This window comes from Chiroxiphia lanceolata, chromosome 2 (genome assembly GCF_009829145.1).
Source record: "Chiroxiphia lanceolata isolate bChiLan1 chromosome 2, bChiLan1.pri, whole genome shotgun sequence".
In the NCBI taxonomy this organism is placed as follows: domain Eukaryota; kingdom Metazoa; phylum Chordata; class Aves; order Passeriformes; family Pipridae; genus Chiroxiphia; species Chiroxiphia lanceolata.
In genome coordinates this window covers 20,408,083-20,424,652 of record NC_045638.1, presented here as the reverse complement: position 1 = coordinate 20,424,652, position 16,570 = coordinate 20,408,083, and the positions used below count along the sequence as shown (strand labels likewise).

The following is a 16,570-nucleotide window of genomic DNA, read 5'->3' as shown; positions in this document are numbered from 1 at the left end:
GATTGGCTTTACAGAGGTTCAGTGCTGTCTGATGAGGCGTATAAACAGTTAGCTTAGAAGCCATGTTTAACTTTGACGTCTGTAAAAGTTTGGAAAAGGGCACTGAATGCTTAATCTTATGGTTATTGCATAAATATTCTTATGACTCTATTGCTGTCATGAGTATCAGTCATAGGGTGCCTGTTGCAGCAGTGGAACGTAGGATTCCTGAGTGCACTGGGGCAAGTAATTAAAGATCAATCACGTTAGTTGATTGCGGTGTTCAGTGGTGAAAGGCTTATGAGCAGTTGGCTCATGGTTTTGTAGATTGATATGTGGGTATTGGTTTTGCAACACTGATGGAATACACATAGCTTTGATCATACTCTTTCATAAGTTTCTGAGAACTTGAGTTTGAAAATGCAATAATGATTTTTAAATTTTGTACTTTGTCCTAAACCAAGGAAATTCTGTTTTTTTGTTCTTTCTTACATTGTGCACAGTGCCCACAAACTCTCAAATTTTTCAGTTTGATTTCTGAATTACGTATCTGTTTGTAATAGAGAAAATGTGAGTAAAAGACCCTTGCACACCAGATAACGGATAGCACCAAAAGGAAAAGATCATTGAACACCGTCACTTAACCTGCATTTACTTAAAATCAGATGGGAGGTAAAAGTGGGAGACTGTATTCTTTGTGTCCATGACAGTAAATACTTTAGGATTAAATATTATTGCTCCTAAATCCCCCCTCCACGTTTTTTTAGGTTCTTTTGTCTTGGATATATAGTAGAATGGTTGGTGGAGCTTATCTGTATAACACTGATGATTTTAAGTTTTCTTGAATTATTGAAACTATACCATATAAGCACTATTATATATACATTTTTATAAATAACTAAAGCTGAAAAAAATCAGTTGCTTAAAACGAGACAGTTTCAGTGTATTTTAAAAAATAAGTCTCAAAACCAAAAAAAGGAAAAGTAATACAGACTTCTTAATGAAGATGACCTTGTAAGCAACTTATATTTTCCCTGTCTTTTCTCATCAGCTGTATCGCAGTGACAGTGACAGTTCAACCCTGCCAAGGAAGTCCCCTTTTGTCCGGAATACGTTGGAGAGGCGCACTCTACGGTATAAGCAGGTAATAAACCTAGGAAGCAGATTTTTACTTTTCACTACGTTACCAGAACACTGGTACCTATTACACTTAAGCTTTAGATGTCTGCAGGTGCATTCTGGTCCTTTTAGGAAGTGTAGAAAGCTTCTGCAGTGTAATTGGAGGGGTGGGGCATGTTTTGTGTTTGTTTTGGGCTTTTTAAGCTAAAGGGTAGACCCGGAGAAGTTAAATACAGTTGTGAACAATTATTAAGGAGGGAAAAAAGTGTGGCAGACAAAAATTAGTTTAATGGGGACTGAATTTGTATTGATTTAGATGTAAAGTTTGATAAATCTTTACAATCTAGTTTATGATGCCGGGTGCGGGCCCAGAGAAGTGTATGTGAATATGGCAGTAAAACATTCATCTCCCCTCCCATGCAGCCTAACAAATTTGAGACCCAAGTATTCAGGAATTAATAGGTTAAGCTCTTCTTTTGCCCCTGTGCCACTCATCATGCTGTGGAACAAGTGGGCAGAGAAAGGCAGGAATCTTGCTCAGTACAGTATTTCCTGACGTCGTGACTTCATTATGAATTTTTCATTTTACATCCCTTTTATTATCATCATAACATGGAATTTTAGTCCATAAACTTCAATTAGTTAAATATTTATAAGTCAAAAGGAAACTGTCAAAGGAGGTAGTAGAAACATTCAAAAGTAGACTGTCAAAGGAGGTAGTAGAAAGCATTAATTGAAAAAGTTAATGTATGATACAGAAAACCCCTACAGCTGGCTAGCCTTTCACTGGGGGATGTAAAGAATATCCAAAACTTCATATGAAAAAGACTTTGTGTGTGAAATAAGTATAGAAAATGTATGGTCTATATAGCTAAAGCAACACCAGTAAACCATGTTGAGAGTAATAAATTGTGCATTTTATTTGAATCCTAATAACTCAGCAGTCCTGCAGATCATCTTTGGCTGAGCTTATGGCAAGGACATCCTTAGACCTGGAGCTGGATCTCCAGGCATCCAGAACTAGACAGAGACAGCTGAATGAGGAGATTTGTGTTTTAAGAGAGTTGAGACAGCGTCTGGAAGATGCCCAGCTCAGAGGGCAGACAGATCTACCCCACTGGGTCCTTCGGGATGAGCGATTCCGAAACTTGTTGAAGGAAGCAGAAAGGCAGGTATGATAACATGATGTAAGCACTCAATGTGTTCAGAAACTTCTGATTTCAAAATGTCTTGATTGTGACAACATGTCTATAGAGCTGTTTTTTACAGAATTACAAACAGTGAGTTTCTTCCCTTGAAGTTTGCACAATAAAAACTACTGCATTGATTGTTACCAAACTCTGTATTTGAGGACAAGTTTTTAGAGAATGGCACAATTTGCCAGTGGCACTTCTGGTTTTGTTTTGGGTTTTATTTATTTATTGTTGTTGATCATTTGTTTTGGTTTAGGTATTTGTTATTGGAACTTTAATAATTGTCTTTCTTTTGATCTTTGAAAGAAATTTTGCTTATTTGATAATTTTTTTACAAGTATTTGGAATGTCCCTAAGTATGTGATTTTTTTTTTTCCTGTTCTTGGAGAAAGACATTGTAGACAAAGGTGGCAAAACTGCACAGCAAATAAGATTGTCATTGGATTATCTGAGACAAAGACTAAATCTATTGTAAGATCTTGTTTGACAGTTCTGTGTGCAGTAAATTTTGTTAATTTAATACATAACTGTCTGAAGAGCATTAAGAAATGAAGCACCTCAGTCTTTTGCATTTATAATTCTTAGATGATCTGCTGTTTCAGACAATGTACTTGTGTGGTTTCACTGTGGTGAGTGGGAAAAAATCCATTATTTTAATGTGGGTATTCTTGTGTTTTATATATTTACATGTCCATTTTAAGCATTATGTTTCTTGTTTTCAGACCAGACAGACCAAATTTGAACATCACCAAGAGCAAGCAGCTGAAAAAATGCTAAAGAAAGCATCAAAAGAAATATACCAGTTGCGTGGGCAAAATCAGAAGGAGCCTATTCAGGTGCAGACTTTTAGGTAAGTGGTAATGCATACTGAAATAGCATAGGAACAGTTCATTAGAGAGATTAAAGCTTTCTGAAACATTTAGCTTAAATTCTGTGTGTCTTGTGATAGCCAGTCTTGTATTTGGATTTGCACAGAAGTTCCTTTTGAATTCTTTGTACTGCAAAGAGCCAAAGCTAAGGTAAAATTGCAGTGTTACAATTCTAATACACATAAAATTAAAAAAATAAAAAAAAACTTCAAATGTAAACAAAACTTAGATGATTCTTCCAACTTAGTCTAGTCACTATTAAGTTCAAATGATTTGTCAGTTCTTCAATACAAGCCTATGCACATAGTCTGTTCAATGTAATACATATATGTCATTAGTAACACACCTTCCTTAGAAATTACCCAGTCATATTCCAGCTTTATCTCAAGAAGCCTTTTCTTTGGACTCTGTTTTCAGTGTTGCAATTTTTTTTGTTCTCACTTCTTTTTGTAGACATTATTGGAAAATGTACAAGGGTGTATTTTGCTTGGCAGGACTTGACCTGCGAAGCCTTTTTACAGTCAGCTATGACTGGTGTTCAGTGAGCTGTATAAAGCTTCCACCTAGATTTTAAAAAAACAGTGACTGTGTTCAACAGAATGTTGTCAAAAGTATATGGTGAGGTTTAGTATTTTTTTAAGTTTGTTGTACTCAAATAAACCACCAGTTCAGTACATAAGTAACAAATACTAACCACTAACCAGAGTAAAGAAATCATGTTCTTGCGAGGAGGAGGGGGAACGTAGTTTGATTTATTTCCTTTTTCTCTTGTTTTGATCACAGAGAGAAGATAGCTTTTTTTACAAGACCAAGGATTAACATACCTCCTCTGCCAGCTGATGATGTATGACCTGTTGCATTGTAAACATGAAGTATTTATCGCTTTTATTTTAATGAAGTTCCTAGATTAGCCAAGTTTCTTTAAAAAAAAATTGTGCAAAAGCTAATATACACGTTTTGTAAAAAATAAAAAAAAGTAAAAAAAATTAAACATAAACAAAAACATATATATAAATATATATACATATATATTTTATAATAGCGACTGCAACAAGGCTTGGTTTTTCCTTGTTGTGAAACTGACATCTCTGAAGACAACTTATTTTATAAAAGATCGACTATCCTGTTAAGAGCGTGTACAGTTTTTATGCTGTTTTATTTGACTTAAAAGGCTGGAAGACAGAAACAAAGTGAGTTCAGGCAAATTCACTGTAGTGTAATTTATTTATAGTGCCTTTTTTCCTTGAAGGAAAATACCTACTTTAAGATGTATTTTAAGACTGAAATTTTGTTCCTCAGTATTTGTCATACAGTAGAATGGAATCATTGAGCTGGTTTTGTTTCTGATACCTGAAATGAAAATACTATGTTCTAAAATTGTCACTTTTTTCAGCTTTATTATCTGTAGCTTATTATGTACATTGTATTCTTTAGCACTGTCTGTGTTATAGCAAAATATTATCACCTGCAGTGTGTTTAACACTGATTAGAAGTGATGTTAAACACTGCAGAATTCATTTGCATGTTCTTACTGTGCACTAATAGATTGTTTTCATTTCAGTTGTGTCTAAAGTATCTTTATATTCTTAACTAGATCCTCAGTATAAACGGGGGAAGGAAAAGGGTGACAGGTCTTTGCATTTTAATAAAAAGGGAGTTAAAAGAGCAGTGTGAGCGAGCTGTATGGAAAGACTGCTAATGGAATATTACAGTAATTTCTAGAGTTTTAAAGATTCTGATCTGATTCAGGAAAGCATGTGTGTTCTGACTTGGGGAAGCAGCTGCTTTAAGTAAGGGTGCTTAAACACATGTTCATCCTAAGGGATGTGCTTCGCGGTTACTGCATGCGAGTTCTGTTGAACAGTGAAGCTTTCCAGGAGGAAGGTGTATAATTCTGGAAGGTACAGCTCACTTGATTGCTAGCTGAACCAGCTAAAATCTGGTTAGAAATAATTTTACTTGTGATCATTCGTTTTAATGAAAGACTGTCACCCTAAATTCCCGAGAATGCCAGTTTTGTGTCCTTGCATCCTGCAAGTATGTAAAAATACTTCTTTACTAAGCTACTATAATAGAGTTTCTCATATTTTTCTAATTTTACATTACCTAATGTAAAGAGAGGTGCCCAACACAAGACTGATTTTGCAAATTGCTGGAATCTCCTAGAAGGAAGATAGTGTTGTCTTTTAATTAAATATCAGATTGGTTCCAGATTTTTATGTCAGGAAATCCAAACAACAGCCAACACCTAAACAGACCTATCAGAATATTTTCAAATATTTTGTGAGTAAGTTCTCTTTGTGAATTTCAAGAGCTTAGACTGTTACCTTGTCAAAGGTCAGGAAAACCTGGAAGTGTAATTGATTTACTTATCCATGCTGAAGCAAAAAGTAATGGGAAAAAAAGATTGTATTCCTAAATCATTAATTAATGAGGTTGATTAGCACAGACATTTAATCTTAAGGTAGTATTCCCTGTTTCCTAATATGGCCTATAATCATTACAGGCATCAAGTGTTGTGATCATATATATGTGAAATTAAAGTATATTTAGCATTTATCATGCTAAATCATTTATCATCCTGAAGCCTGTTTTTGCCACTAAGTTTTGGTGGGTGTATATTGGGTTCCTTGGGCACAACTAGATGTATTCTGAAACTATGCAGATAAAAACCAAATCGTGTAAGAAATTTGCAGTGTTTGTGTAAAAGTCTAGGGACAGCAAGCTTTTCAGTGCTCATTACTTGAAAAGACCAGTTAGTCAGAATTTCGCTTCTCATTTTCAACTGAGGCCGTCACATAGCAGCATTTATCCAAATTTACCATGCAGTGACACCAGAAGTACTTGCTGTGCCCTAAGAACAGACAACACCATGTTCCTATGAGGCTGATCAGGTACTGGAAGGGGCTGCCCAGAGAGGCGGAGCACTCTGTCCCATAGGGTGCATGAAGACTTGAGTGGACATAGCATTGCATTAGGCCTGCTTTGAGCAGGGGTTGGGGTGGGGACCTTTTTTCTACAGTAAATTCTTCTGTGACTGTATAACAAAGGAGCAATGTCTGGTGGCCTCTCTGCTAGGGGGTTCAGTTGGTGTTTTTAGATTGTGACTGCTGTGAGATGTCATCAGTGTATCTTGTGGGTCTGTGATTCTGACTGCTGTAATGAGTTCTGTCTTGATGTGGTAATGAGCTATCATATTCAGTATTCATCTCTCTTGTTTTTGTCACAGTTCTGTATGATTGTGTCATTTTTGTATTATTTGAAAGTATTTCTTCTACAAAATAAAATAATTTGCCATAAACAGAAATAGAGTTTTGTTATATATCAAAGACATTTTTTGAATGTTTTATATTTGCTATGTTCCTGGTGCTTTCATTAAAAAATTGTATTTTGAATAATACTGTCATTTAAATGAATATAATGAATTTTCAAATAAAAATAAGAGAAGAAATCTGAGAAATTGGAGATCCTAGAGAGGTTATACTGAAGACTTGAAAGGGATGCAGAGTGTAAGGAATGGCAGGTATGTTCTTCCAAGAGCTTATCAATCATGATAAGAGGAGAACTGTATCAGCAGCTCATAGCTGAATATTCCCAGAATTCTTGGGTAGCTCCACTTAAGACACATTGAATTGCCTTTTTTCATAGCAAACATTTGTACTTTGTAGATTTGTATTGAAAACAAGTTGACATTATTAGTTCTGTAATTATGACTAATTCCAAGGTGGAAATCACTCAAAAGAATACTGGATAACTTTTTTAGGCAGGAGTTCATTGCTGCTTTCACAAAGGAAATGTTAAACCTGCATAAGTACAGAAAGGCCATTTCTCAGTTTCCCTTTGCAACCCTAAGCTGCAAGAGCACAGGCAAAATCATGGACATGTCACAGGCTGGACATGTCACAGGCGTGGACATGTGACCCCTGTCTCCGTCCAGTATTTGCAAGGCGCAAAGGGTATGACAGAGTTTAGGTTATTTTTAAACAGTCTGCTAGAAATAGTCATTTGGAATACCAACTGTCTCTGTCTAACTGCCATCAGGATCAACAACAAAAGCTATCATGGGATTTTCCGTGATGAGAACGAAGTATTATTGGTATTTCTTGCTGCAGTTCTTGTAAGCACTTTGCAAGACTTAAAGGTAAGTGCAGAATAAAAAGATTTATTTTTTAGGAATTAGATGAACTATGTATTTTGTTTTCAGTGGATGTAAAACTGAAGTTTGAATTTTAGGGAAGAGGACCCTTCACAGCTTGTTTTGACTCTAATCTCCTATATAACTATAGAGTTGCACATCTTTGAGAGGAAGAAGCATTTACAGAGAGACTTGAGAAACAGCAGGCTAGCAAAAGCAAGAACTATCTTTTCTAAAACATCATGTGAAGTGTATTTTCTTTATCCTGATATCACACAATTGACTGAGTACCACTGGAAGAAAATACCAAGGAGTAAAGTTGATTTAGTTTTGGAATTTGTAAATGTCTGTTAAATCATTTGCTTGCACTTTGGAAAATCACCATATTCTTGGATTTAAAAGCTTTTTAGGAGCTGGTTCTGGTTTCTTCTGATTCTGAAAAATCCCTTAAAATTGAGCATGCGTTATCTAGGTTATAGAATTACATTTTCTATAGAAAATTAGGTATTCTGTCCCTTGTTTGCAGTTTGACCATCCAGCTAAATATGTACTTTCAGTAGGAGACTTAATGAGTTCAACTGTGGTAATAGACAAGGAAAAAACAGGAAATGAATTTAGGAAAGTCTGTCCAGAAGAAAAATCGGGAGATTGAGAGCTTTGCGCTCTTTTGGTAAGTGCACAAAATTACTATTCTGTGTCTAGGGCACAGTGTTTCTGTTAAAGTGTGTGTCTTCGGCATAGAAGTTCCCAGGTGTAGATGTTTGACAAATGCCGCTTGCTGTTTTCCATATTTCCCTCTCATAAACTGATTAAAGAAAATTGCAGTTACATTATCAAGAAAATGATTTTCAAGTGCTCAGTGTTAAACTTCCTCCACAGAATTCAGTTGGCCTATTAGTACTGATTTTAATGGGCACAAAGAACAGACACTGGCAGGAAGCTGGGATTTCTATCACTTTTCCACTTTTCACTGACATGGTTATGAAGGCCTGGGGCTGTTACTGATCTGTGAGTGGTAGAGGACTATGATGTGCAGTGCTGTGTGCGAAGGGCATAATCAAATGTCTTCTCTAAAGGCATGCTCCTTGCTCCAGAAAGGTGTGGGAACTTCAGATGTAGCAAGCTAGTTGTTCACATTTCACAATAAAATCCAGCATGTGGCTTCTGCTTTGGAAGTCCCAGTCAGAAACAAGGAGTACAGGAACTTTCTTCAGCTCACAGACAAGAGTTGGAAAGAGCCATGTGGCCATTCACAACAAAAAAGGTTTTGTACATCCAATATCAGCTGGCTTGCTTTGCTGGCTGGGCTGCTTGCACGGCACATCCATAAATTACTGCTCAAACACACTGGGACAAAAAGGTCTTCCAGAACTACATTCCTTCACCTTTGAAGTGAGTTGAAGTCACGTGTGCACCTTCAGTCACCCGGGGATATTTTCATGGGTCCTTGTGTAAGACCTCCTCTACCTGGCTGTTGCATCTGCTTGGAAACACAAAGCATGAGCCTGGATAACCCCTAAGGGTAAAACCATTCTGTGCAATATTCCAGTACAGGTGAATGGCCTGAAATAGAACGCACTGCACGTGTATAAACACATACGTGGGCTTCACAAAAACAGTTACAACCTCTGTCTTGCAGAATATGATCCTAGTGGCTTGTACAAAATTTGTGCAAATCAGAACTTTGGAGATTCTTATCTTGTAGAAATCAAATACATTGTTGAGTATGATAAAATTCTCAAACACCCCACTTACACCTCAGAAAAACCCAAAAACGACCAAAACCCACAAACCAAAAATACAGTTCTGAGGTGTAATACTCTGTTAACTAAAACGTGATAGGCTAATTTTTGTGGGGAGATTTTTTATATATTTTAGAATGTTGTAGCTTTTAAATATTTGGGAAAGCTTAAGCAGACATTTTGAAAAGGAAAAGTAGGCTGGCATATAGGAGAGGATCTTTCAAGCAATGACTGTTGCACTGAAGAAAAGGCAGAAGGCTGCAAGTGGAGGGATGAATGGATGGTGGGGAGAATGAAGAAGTGAAGGTAACAGAGATGAACCCTTGAGGGAAGTTTGCAAAGTGTGAATATGATACAGAAGATGGAGGGAAGTCAGTCTGGATAAGCTTGACATGGAGTGTATGGAGAAGGAAAAACGCAAGAGATGGTGAAATTGTGGTTTATCTCATTTCCAAGCTGCTGTGATTACATATTTCATAGAGCAGCAACCTGGGTGTTGCTGCAGAGTCAACAGGAATTCTTGTTGGCTTGCACGCAGCATACTCACCATGCCTTTTCCTCGTGAAAATGTGAATGTTTTTGCTGTTGCAAAAAAAAAATAAAAAAATGCACAGAACAATTAGCTCGGGCTAGGGAGGGTAAAAAAGCAGCACACGCTCTAATGGTGACTGAATAGGTAGGGCAGGGTAAAGAGGCTTGCAGTTTAATCCTGCAGGATTGCAAGCTGGTCCGTCTCCCCCGATCAGATATCCTATAGACGGAGGATGCAGTCACATGATTGTTACTGCTTCCTCCCCATGACATCACTGCTGTTGCAGCCATACCACCCCAGAAAGGATGCTATTAAAATCTTTGGGATTGGGCTAAATGATGTTGCATTGCAGGTAAGCAACATAATTCTTCGGAAAAATGATTTGCTGGTTGCTCTCGTGCTAGTGTCCTAGAGCTCCAGCTCTGTCGGGCAGAGTTTCTGCTGGAAAATAAAGCGGCACAGTTTCTCTGCAGGCAGAGGGTTTGCAGGTGCAGAGGCTGCCTGCTGGCTCTGTGCTGATCTCCCGGCTAACATCTCCAGTAGAAATGCTGCCAGATGGAGCTTTATAGCTGAAGAAGGCCCTTTGTTCCCTGTATTTTCTGATGACTCCTTCGGGTGTCTGCAGAATTCTGTATTTATGTGAGCAGCCATCATTCAGTCGTCTAAAGAGAGAGCAGCAATAGTGTTTTCTTCATTCCCTGCTTTTTTTTTTTTCCTGGATGCCTAAAGGAAGTTGTTGTTTTTGTACAAATAGGTGTATCTAAGCTTATAAAGGAATGAGGATTAACTTGCTTGAGGGGCTAAGAGGTGTATTTGGGGAAAGAGGCTTTTCCTTTATTGTTAATTTTTGCTGACGTGGTTTCAGAGTACCTAGTCCGGCAGGTTTCCTGCATAATTTGCTGTACTGTAAGGTAGGTTTTTCCTTGTTGTCCAATAGAAACATGAGAAATCCTTTCCCAAAAGGAACACAGGAGATGACAAGCGGATTTTTACTTCTTTGCAAAATGCCAATCACCAAATGGCTGAAAAATCCATGCTACACTGTGCCTTTGGAATTTATATTTGTGGAAGCAAAGTCCAGGGTCTGTTTTCCTGGTGTGGATGTTTAATTATGCACTCTGTTCAAATACCTGAATATATATCTGTGAAGGAAAAAATGGTGACTCTTCTGTGGTTTTTTTTCTGTATAGCTTTTTAAAAATATTTAAGGGGTTTAAAATTTTTAAACTTCTAAAAATTCATTCTAATGCAAATGTTACAATCTGAGAAACTAAGTTAATTTTTGAGCTTCTACTAGTCAGAAAATTATAATTTTTTTTAACAATTCTGATAAATAATTCTGTGCCTTTGCCAGAGAACAGAGGATGACTCAGCCACAGCTTCACCAGGCAGAGAGTCAGGTGACTTTTCACTCCCAGTCTGGAGGAAGTTTTCTTATTCTTCAAAATCCTGTTCTTTGTTCAAATAAATTTTTCCCAGTATTGGAAAAATCTGAAAATTTGGCAGGCCTAGAATCTCTTTGTGCTCACCCATACGTTCAGGGGGGAGATTTTTGCTCTCCCGTGCTGAAGTAGGTTGTACATCCTAGTGAAAGATGAATTCTGGTTTCCAGTGATCAGATATGCAGTAGTGTCAGGATCAGAAAATAAGGCAGGGCCAGGGGGAGAAACTAGATAATGAATTATTGAAATGAAGTAGGTTCTGTTCTCCAACAGAACCTCTCCTGGTTTTTCAAGATTGAGCCTCTAAAGTGATAGAAGTGCAAACCTATTGCTGCATGGTTTGCATTGGTTCCTATGCTGGGTTTCTCCTTGATTCCCTCTGGAGTCAAGGCTGGCTCAGTTCCCTCCAGCATTGGCTGTGGGTGGAGCTGTGCTCTTGCTCACCAGGCACACTGAGGCTCGGCTCTTTGCCCATGTGAACAGCACAGCAGGGCTGCCACCCTTGAGTTCTCTAAGTGTGATGGGTTTCCTCTTGCTCTAGATCATGTCTGAATGCCCTATGGAAATATGTTCCAGGCAGTGGTTCTCCTGATCTCCCGATTTGAGTCAGACATCCTTTGTGGAACAAGAGAGGGCACCAACCTTCTATGTATGCTGGGTCAACTGTAAGGACTTAAGTCCTTTAAGAGTTACTTAGTATAAAAGGGTGACCCTGGAGACATCCCCAGCTGGAAGGTGCTCTGCCTGGCAGCACCAGGATTCTATGCTGGGGCTCCAACATGTGGCTGTGAGTGCTCAGCCCCTGTGCACATTGGGGCCTGCCTTGTAAAGATCGTACCTTTTCAAAGGTAGTGGTGGTGGCTTTTAAGCAGGGCCCAGAGGAGAAGAAGGAGATGGGGAGCATTTGCCCTGAGGTTGAGTCCTTCCTATCTGCCTGGAGCAAATGGGCTCTCTGGAGTGCTGTAACCTCCCGGGCCTGGGAGCTGCTTCATCATGAAGCTGTTGTTTGTTGGCCTGGAGGGGAAAGTGAGCAGGATCATGACTGTAGCCCAGTGCTAGTGCAGGGGGAAGGGAGGGCTCCTGACCTCCATCTCACCCATGGCTCAGGGCCATCTCATGTCTTAGTGGTCAGTGTTGTGTTGCAGGAGCCTCTCAGGTTTGAACAGCTCTTAGCTCAGCATGGTGCACAGTCCTCCAACAGCGGCATAGTGCCTGTAGGTACCAGTTCTTTTCCAGTTTGCTTTTGCCATCACACTGCACCTTGCTGGGTACCCAGGAGGGCGTTATGTGTTAATTTTTTCATTTAGTGAAATGGGATCAGGTTGTAGAGTAGGTGTCTAATTAATTTTTGTGTATGTATGTGCATACATACACACCAGATGTTGGGTTTTCTCAGCTTGCTTCATCTCTAGTCCAGCAGAACCAAAAAAATCACACACGATTGTTAATGCCGAAAGAGAACTCTGGCAGGATTACAGTAGTCTGCTATTCCTAAAACACTTCTGACATTTTGCTCTTAAGCATCACCCCGAGGAAAAGGTTTCCCCATCTTGCTTCCATGGGAGCTTCCTCTCAGTGGGATGAAGTAACTCCTCTGTAGCTGTGCAGCCCATCAGCATCAAACACAGCAGTGAAAAACAGTGCCCTGCAAACAGGAAAACATTACCCTCCATCTGTGTGTCAGTGACTCACTGCCTCCACTCAAATCACGAGAAGTGACATGTTAGAACAGTTTAATGGTTTTCTAATGCAGGTTTATCAGCTTTATTTCACGCTGAAGGCTTAAAAAGGTTTTTAGTGAGAGGTGTGTTTAATGCCATTGAACACCCATTTAAGGAGAGAGCTGTTTAGGAGTAACTACATACCCGGGCATTTCCCTTTTGACAGTGCAACTCTATTCTCTCTGAATGTATTTGCCTTTTTTTTTTTTTTCAGTCCAAAACTCTTTTTTCTGCCATAGTCTTACAATTTTCTGAATGAAGAGGCAAAGAGCAGCACTGGAAACCCAAATCTGGTGGTGCAAAGTTCAGCTGTGTGTGGCATGAGGAGGAAAACTGGGTAGCACCCATGACCCTACAGCTATGGCTTTAGAGCTCTGTGGTAGTAAAACCATTTGGTTCAGAAGGGAAATTCCCATGTTTTTGTGAGGAAGAGGACTTGAGGGAAACCAAGAATAGAAACCATACATACTGCTACACTGTTAGCCTGATTTCCAGTCTGTCCTGTCTCCTGAATTTTAGTTTCTTACCCCAGATGCTGAAGGCTTTCAGAGTTTTCCTAATCAAATCTTGTTTCCTTCAAGAACTAAGGATGTGGGGGGGTTGATACACCCTGTGGAGTTCATCTGTCCAAGCTGCTGAGCTGTTAGCAAAGGGGTGTCTTGTAATAGACATTTTTGAGATCAATTTGAAAACTGCAGATGGATGTTCCAGAGTCAGCATTGCTTCCCTCCTGCTTTTTCCACAGCCCCAATATCTGCACTAACAAGTAAATTTATTGGAGGGACCTTTCAGACTCGCTGGAAAGAGAGATGTGAGTTTAACATTTTTTTAATATGTAGCCAGTTTTGGCAAAAGTTCCACTTGAAGCTGGTAGGGAAAGTGCTGGGATTTTTTTTCCCTTCTCTTTCTGACATAACTCAGCAGCTGAACTAATTTTGCTCAGACTTTCCAAGAAAACTCATATGGGGAGCAGGCATTTGATACTTCATACCAGAAAGAATTGGTTTCTAAAAGGAGAGTCATCATGGGAAGGAGCAGGAAGCAGGATGCTGGGATGAGATTTGCCCCTCAGAGGAGGAGAATGCCTCTCAGTAGGAGAAAAGGAGAAGAGGGAGTCAGGCTGTCATGGAAGGGTGGGGAAACCCTGACAGTTGGTTATCAGCTCCTGAGGTGTAGTGGTGCACTCCAAGTCCCGTCATGCCTCCCTTTGCCTGTGCTCCTGGACAGCACTGTTATCTTCTCTGTGTTCACTCTGTAAGCTTGTGTAGTGGCTGAGGAGTGGCTGAAGGCTGTGATTTGGTCTGGAGGAGTCTTTTGGGCCTCAGTTTTCTGCCATTTATCTCAAATGTTCCCTCCTACCTTCCCCTTCTCTCCCAGGCCCTCTCCCTTGTGATCTGGTGCCCTGTGTTTTTTGAGCTCTTCTGTGGCTTCATGATTTTTTTCTGTAGAGGTTATGCAGGGTAAAGCTGCACATCAAAGATGTGACTGTGTTTAGCTTGCCCAGACTATCATAGCAGGAAACTGCCTAATATATGGTGGTGGGGCCATACAGTAAAATGTTGCAATATTTTACAGTACTGTTTCTCATACTACAGCCTGCCTGTGCTAGTGTGGTGGGAGACTGAGGGTTTGCAGGGCTATTTACTTGTATATGGAGATGGTGAAATTAGTCCTTGAATTGTAGGAAAGGCATTTTAATACCCGTTTTCCCTCTGTATTTTCCCAGTTTAACTATTCATTGCTTTTTATGTGCCATATTATGTTTCCAAAAAAGCCTGTAAGTGGGTTCAGCGTTTTCTGGTTATTTTCAGGAGTCTGAACTAGATTTCTCTGATTTAAGATGTTAACATCTTTTTAAAACTCCGTCATTAAGACAGAAGGTCAATAGCTCAATTGGTTTGTTCAGTCTGAATCTTCTAAGTTGAACAGTCTTAAATTGCCTGTAGATATTTTTTGTCCTATAGAAAATTACCCATTTAACTTTCTGGGGATTCAGCCTGCTTGCTTTGCTGAAGACATCTTCCTTGTAAAATCACCCAACAGCATCTTACTTCTTGTTTCATAACTATTTATCTGCCTCCTATATCCTGTGCGATGTCATGTTGATGTTTCTAGATCATCATCTACATGGCAGGTGGTGGAAAGGGAATTACATCCACACCCCCTTGGCCTTCGTGGCTCCTGATCTTGGTCTCTGACCCCTCCCCAAAAGACATACACCCCTAATCATCTCCCTGTACTTTTCATTCATGTCTTTCATGGTGACCCTGCTAATAATCTTGCTTTCTGCTTCCTAAACTATCAGGCCCATTTTCTCTGGCTAGGTGGTAGTGAAGACTTGTGGCGTAACCATGCTCAGCTCTAGGAACTTTCTTCCTCAGCCTTATCCTCTTATGGCTCTTTCTGAACGCTGACTCGTCCAACCCAAACTGTTCTATGATTCTCTGATTCAGCTCACTCTGCTGGGAGCACTGACATCCTATTCAGTTCAAGCCCTGTGTGGAGAGTGCTCTGTGTCCCTCTCTATGACGAGATCTAAATCCCTTGAGATGGGGGATGGATGGATGCTGGCAGAGCACTCGGCTCTCGGGACGAGGTGCCTTTGCTTGACAGATCACATTGAGCAGTTAATGGCCATGAGACTGGGGCACCATGCTGGGGTGTTTTGAGAACTTGGTACATGGAATAGTCAATACAAATATTAAGGGCACAGAGCGTGGCAAACCATCTGTCAGTATGAAGGTATCTTGTGATGATTGCCAGTAAAATTGCATTGTTCATTACTGAGTGCTATAGAAAATAAATCCCAAGGATTTTCACAGCCCCCATGCTCCTTCATTTGTGCAGTAGCTGCTGTCATGTCATACCACATGAACGCAGCTCATCCAACTATTCAGGTCAGTGGTGGGCTCAACTCTGATGGAGTCATGATTGAAATGACCTTGAATCGCTTCAAAAGCTTTGTGTCTGGAGTAGCATCTCCTCTGTTTCATCACTGTAGGTGTATTGGTACTAGAGCATAGAAAAGCCCTGAGATGTGCCATATTCTCCTTTTGTGTGTTGGCTGACGGGTGACACATTTGGAAGAGATGGAGCAGGTGATGCTTTTGACGCCCTGAAAAAGTCACTCCAAATGTGAATTGAGGAACTTGCAACTGGCATTTATGCTTCTGCTTTCTTCTCTCAGCCTCTTGCCACATTCACTTATTCCTTATGCTACAGCAGAATAGAGGTATGCTTTGCTGCCTGCATACTGTCATGTTTCACACAGAACATCCCCACTGCTATCTTCAAGGAAAACAGCCTACAGACGAAAGCACACAGGTGAACATTCATCTGCTAGAAACATTTGAAGTGTTGAAGTAATTCAGTAACTGTGATCTGTTGAAAGTAACTTAAAACTTGTTGGAATTGCGTTAAAAATCATACTGCCTGCCTCAGTGAATGTGTCCAATTAAAACAGAAAACAGGATGAGGAGAACATAGCATGGAACTAGCATGTCTAGGAGCAATAGGCCAGGGCCAAGACTTTTCCTTTGATGACTGTTCAGCTAGTTGTTTTCCATCAGTATACTTTTCTGCCCCTTTGAACCATGGGATGTTTTAGTCTGTTCTTGCCATGTCAAATACATTTCAGATCTGATCAGTCAGTCAGCATACTACCTAGAATGTCAGTTCACTGATAGAACTCTTCTAGTTGTGGCTTTTACATTTGCACATGCTGTTACAGTGCTCTAAAGCTGGGAGTTTGTCAGCATTTTCACTGTAAATGCAATTTATTGCTCTTGTATAAAACTTACCTCCAAGCTGCAGTGTATCATACAGCTGATCCTAATCA

At 39.6% G+C, this 16,570-nt stretch overlaps 2 protein-coding genes across 6 annotated transcripts in view; both read left to right on the top strand.

Moving 5' to 3' along the window:
* Window positions 1-6,467, top strand: part of WWC3 (WWC family member 3) — a 96,663-nt gene extending 90,196 nt beyond the window's left edge. For 3 of the 4 annotated variants that reach the window (XM_032679850.1, XM_032679849.1, XM_032679848.1), the window contains 4 exons: window positions 1,031-1,123; window positions 2,040-2,270; window positions 3,014-3,141; window positions 3,944-6,467. In XM_032679850.1, coding sequence (XP_032535741.1) covers window positions 1,031-1,123; window positions 2,040-2,270; window positions 3,014-3,141; window positions 3,944-4,010 — 519 coding nt within the window. In that variant the 3' untranslated portion in view covers window positions 4,011-6,467. The remainder of the gene's footprint in view (window positions 1-1,030; window positions 1,124-2,039; window positions 2,271-3,013; window positions 3,142-3,943) is intronic. The other variant, XM_032679851.1, reaches the window with a different exon arrangement.
* A 3,352-nt stretch (window positions 6,468-9,819) lies between these two features.
* CLCN4 (chloride voltage-gated channel 4) overlaps window positions 9,820-16,570 on the top strand; it is a 40,295-nt gene continuing 33,544 nt past the window's right edge. Inside the window, exons 1-2 of one of the 2 annotated variants that reach the window (XM_032679887.1) lie at window positions 9,831-9,921; window positions 15,734-15,964. In XM_032679887.1, coding sequence (XP_032535778.1) covers window positions 15,946-15,964 — 19 coding nt within the window. In that variant the 5' untranslated portion in view covers window positions 9,831-9,921; window positions 15,734-15,945. Of the gene's footprint in view, window positions 9,922-15,733; window positions 15,965-16,570 lie in introns of both variants that reach the window. The other variant, XM_032679888.1, reaches the window with a different exon arrangement.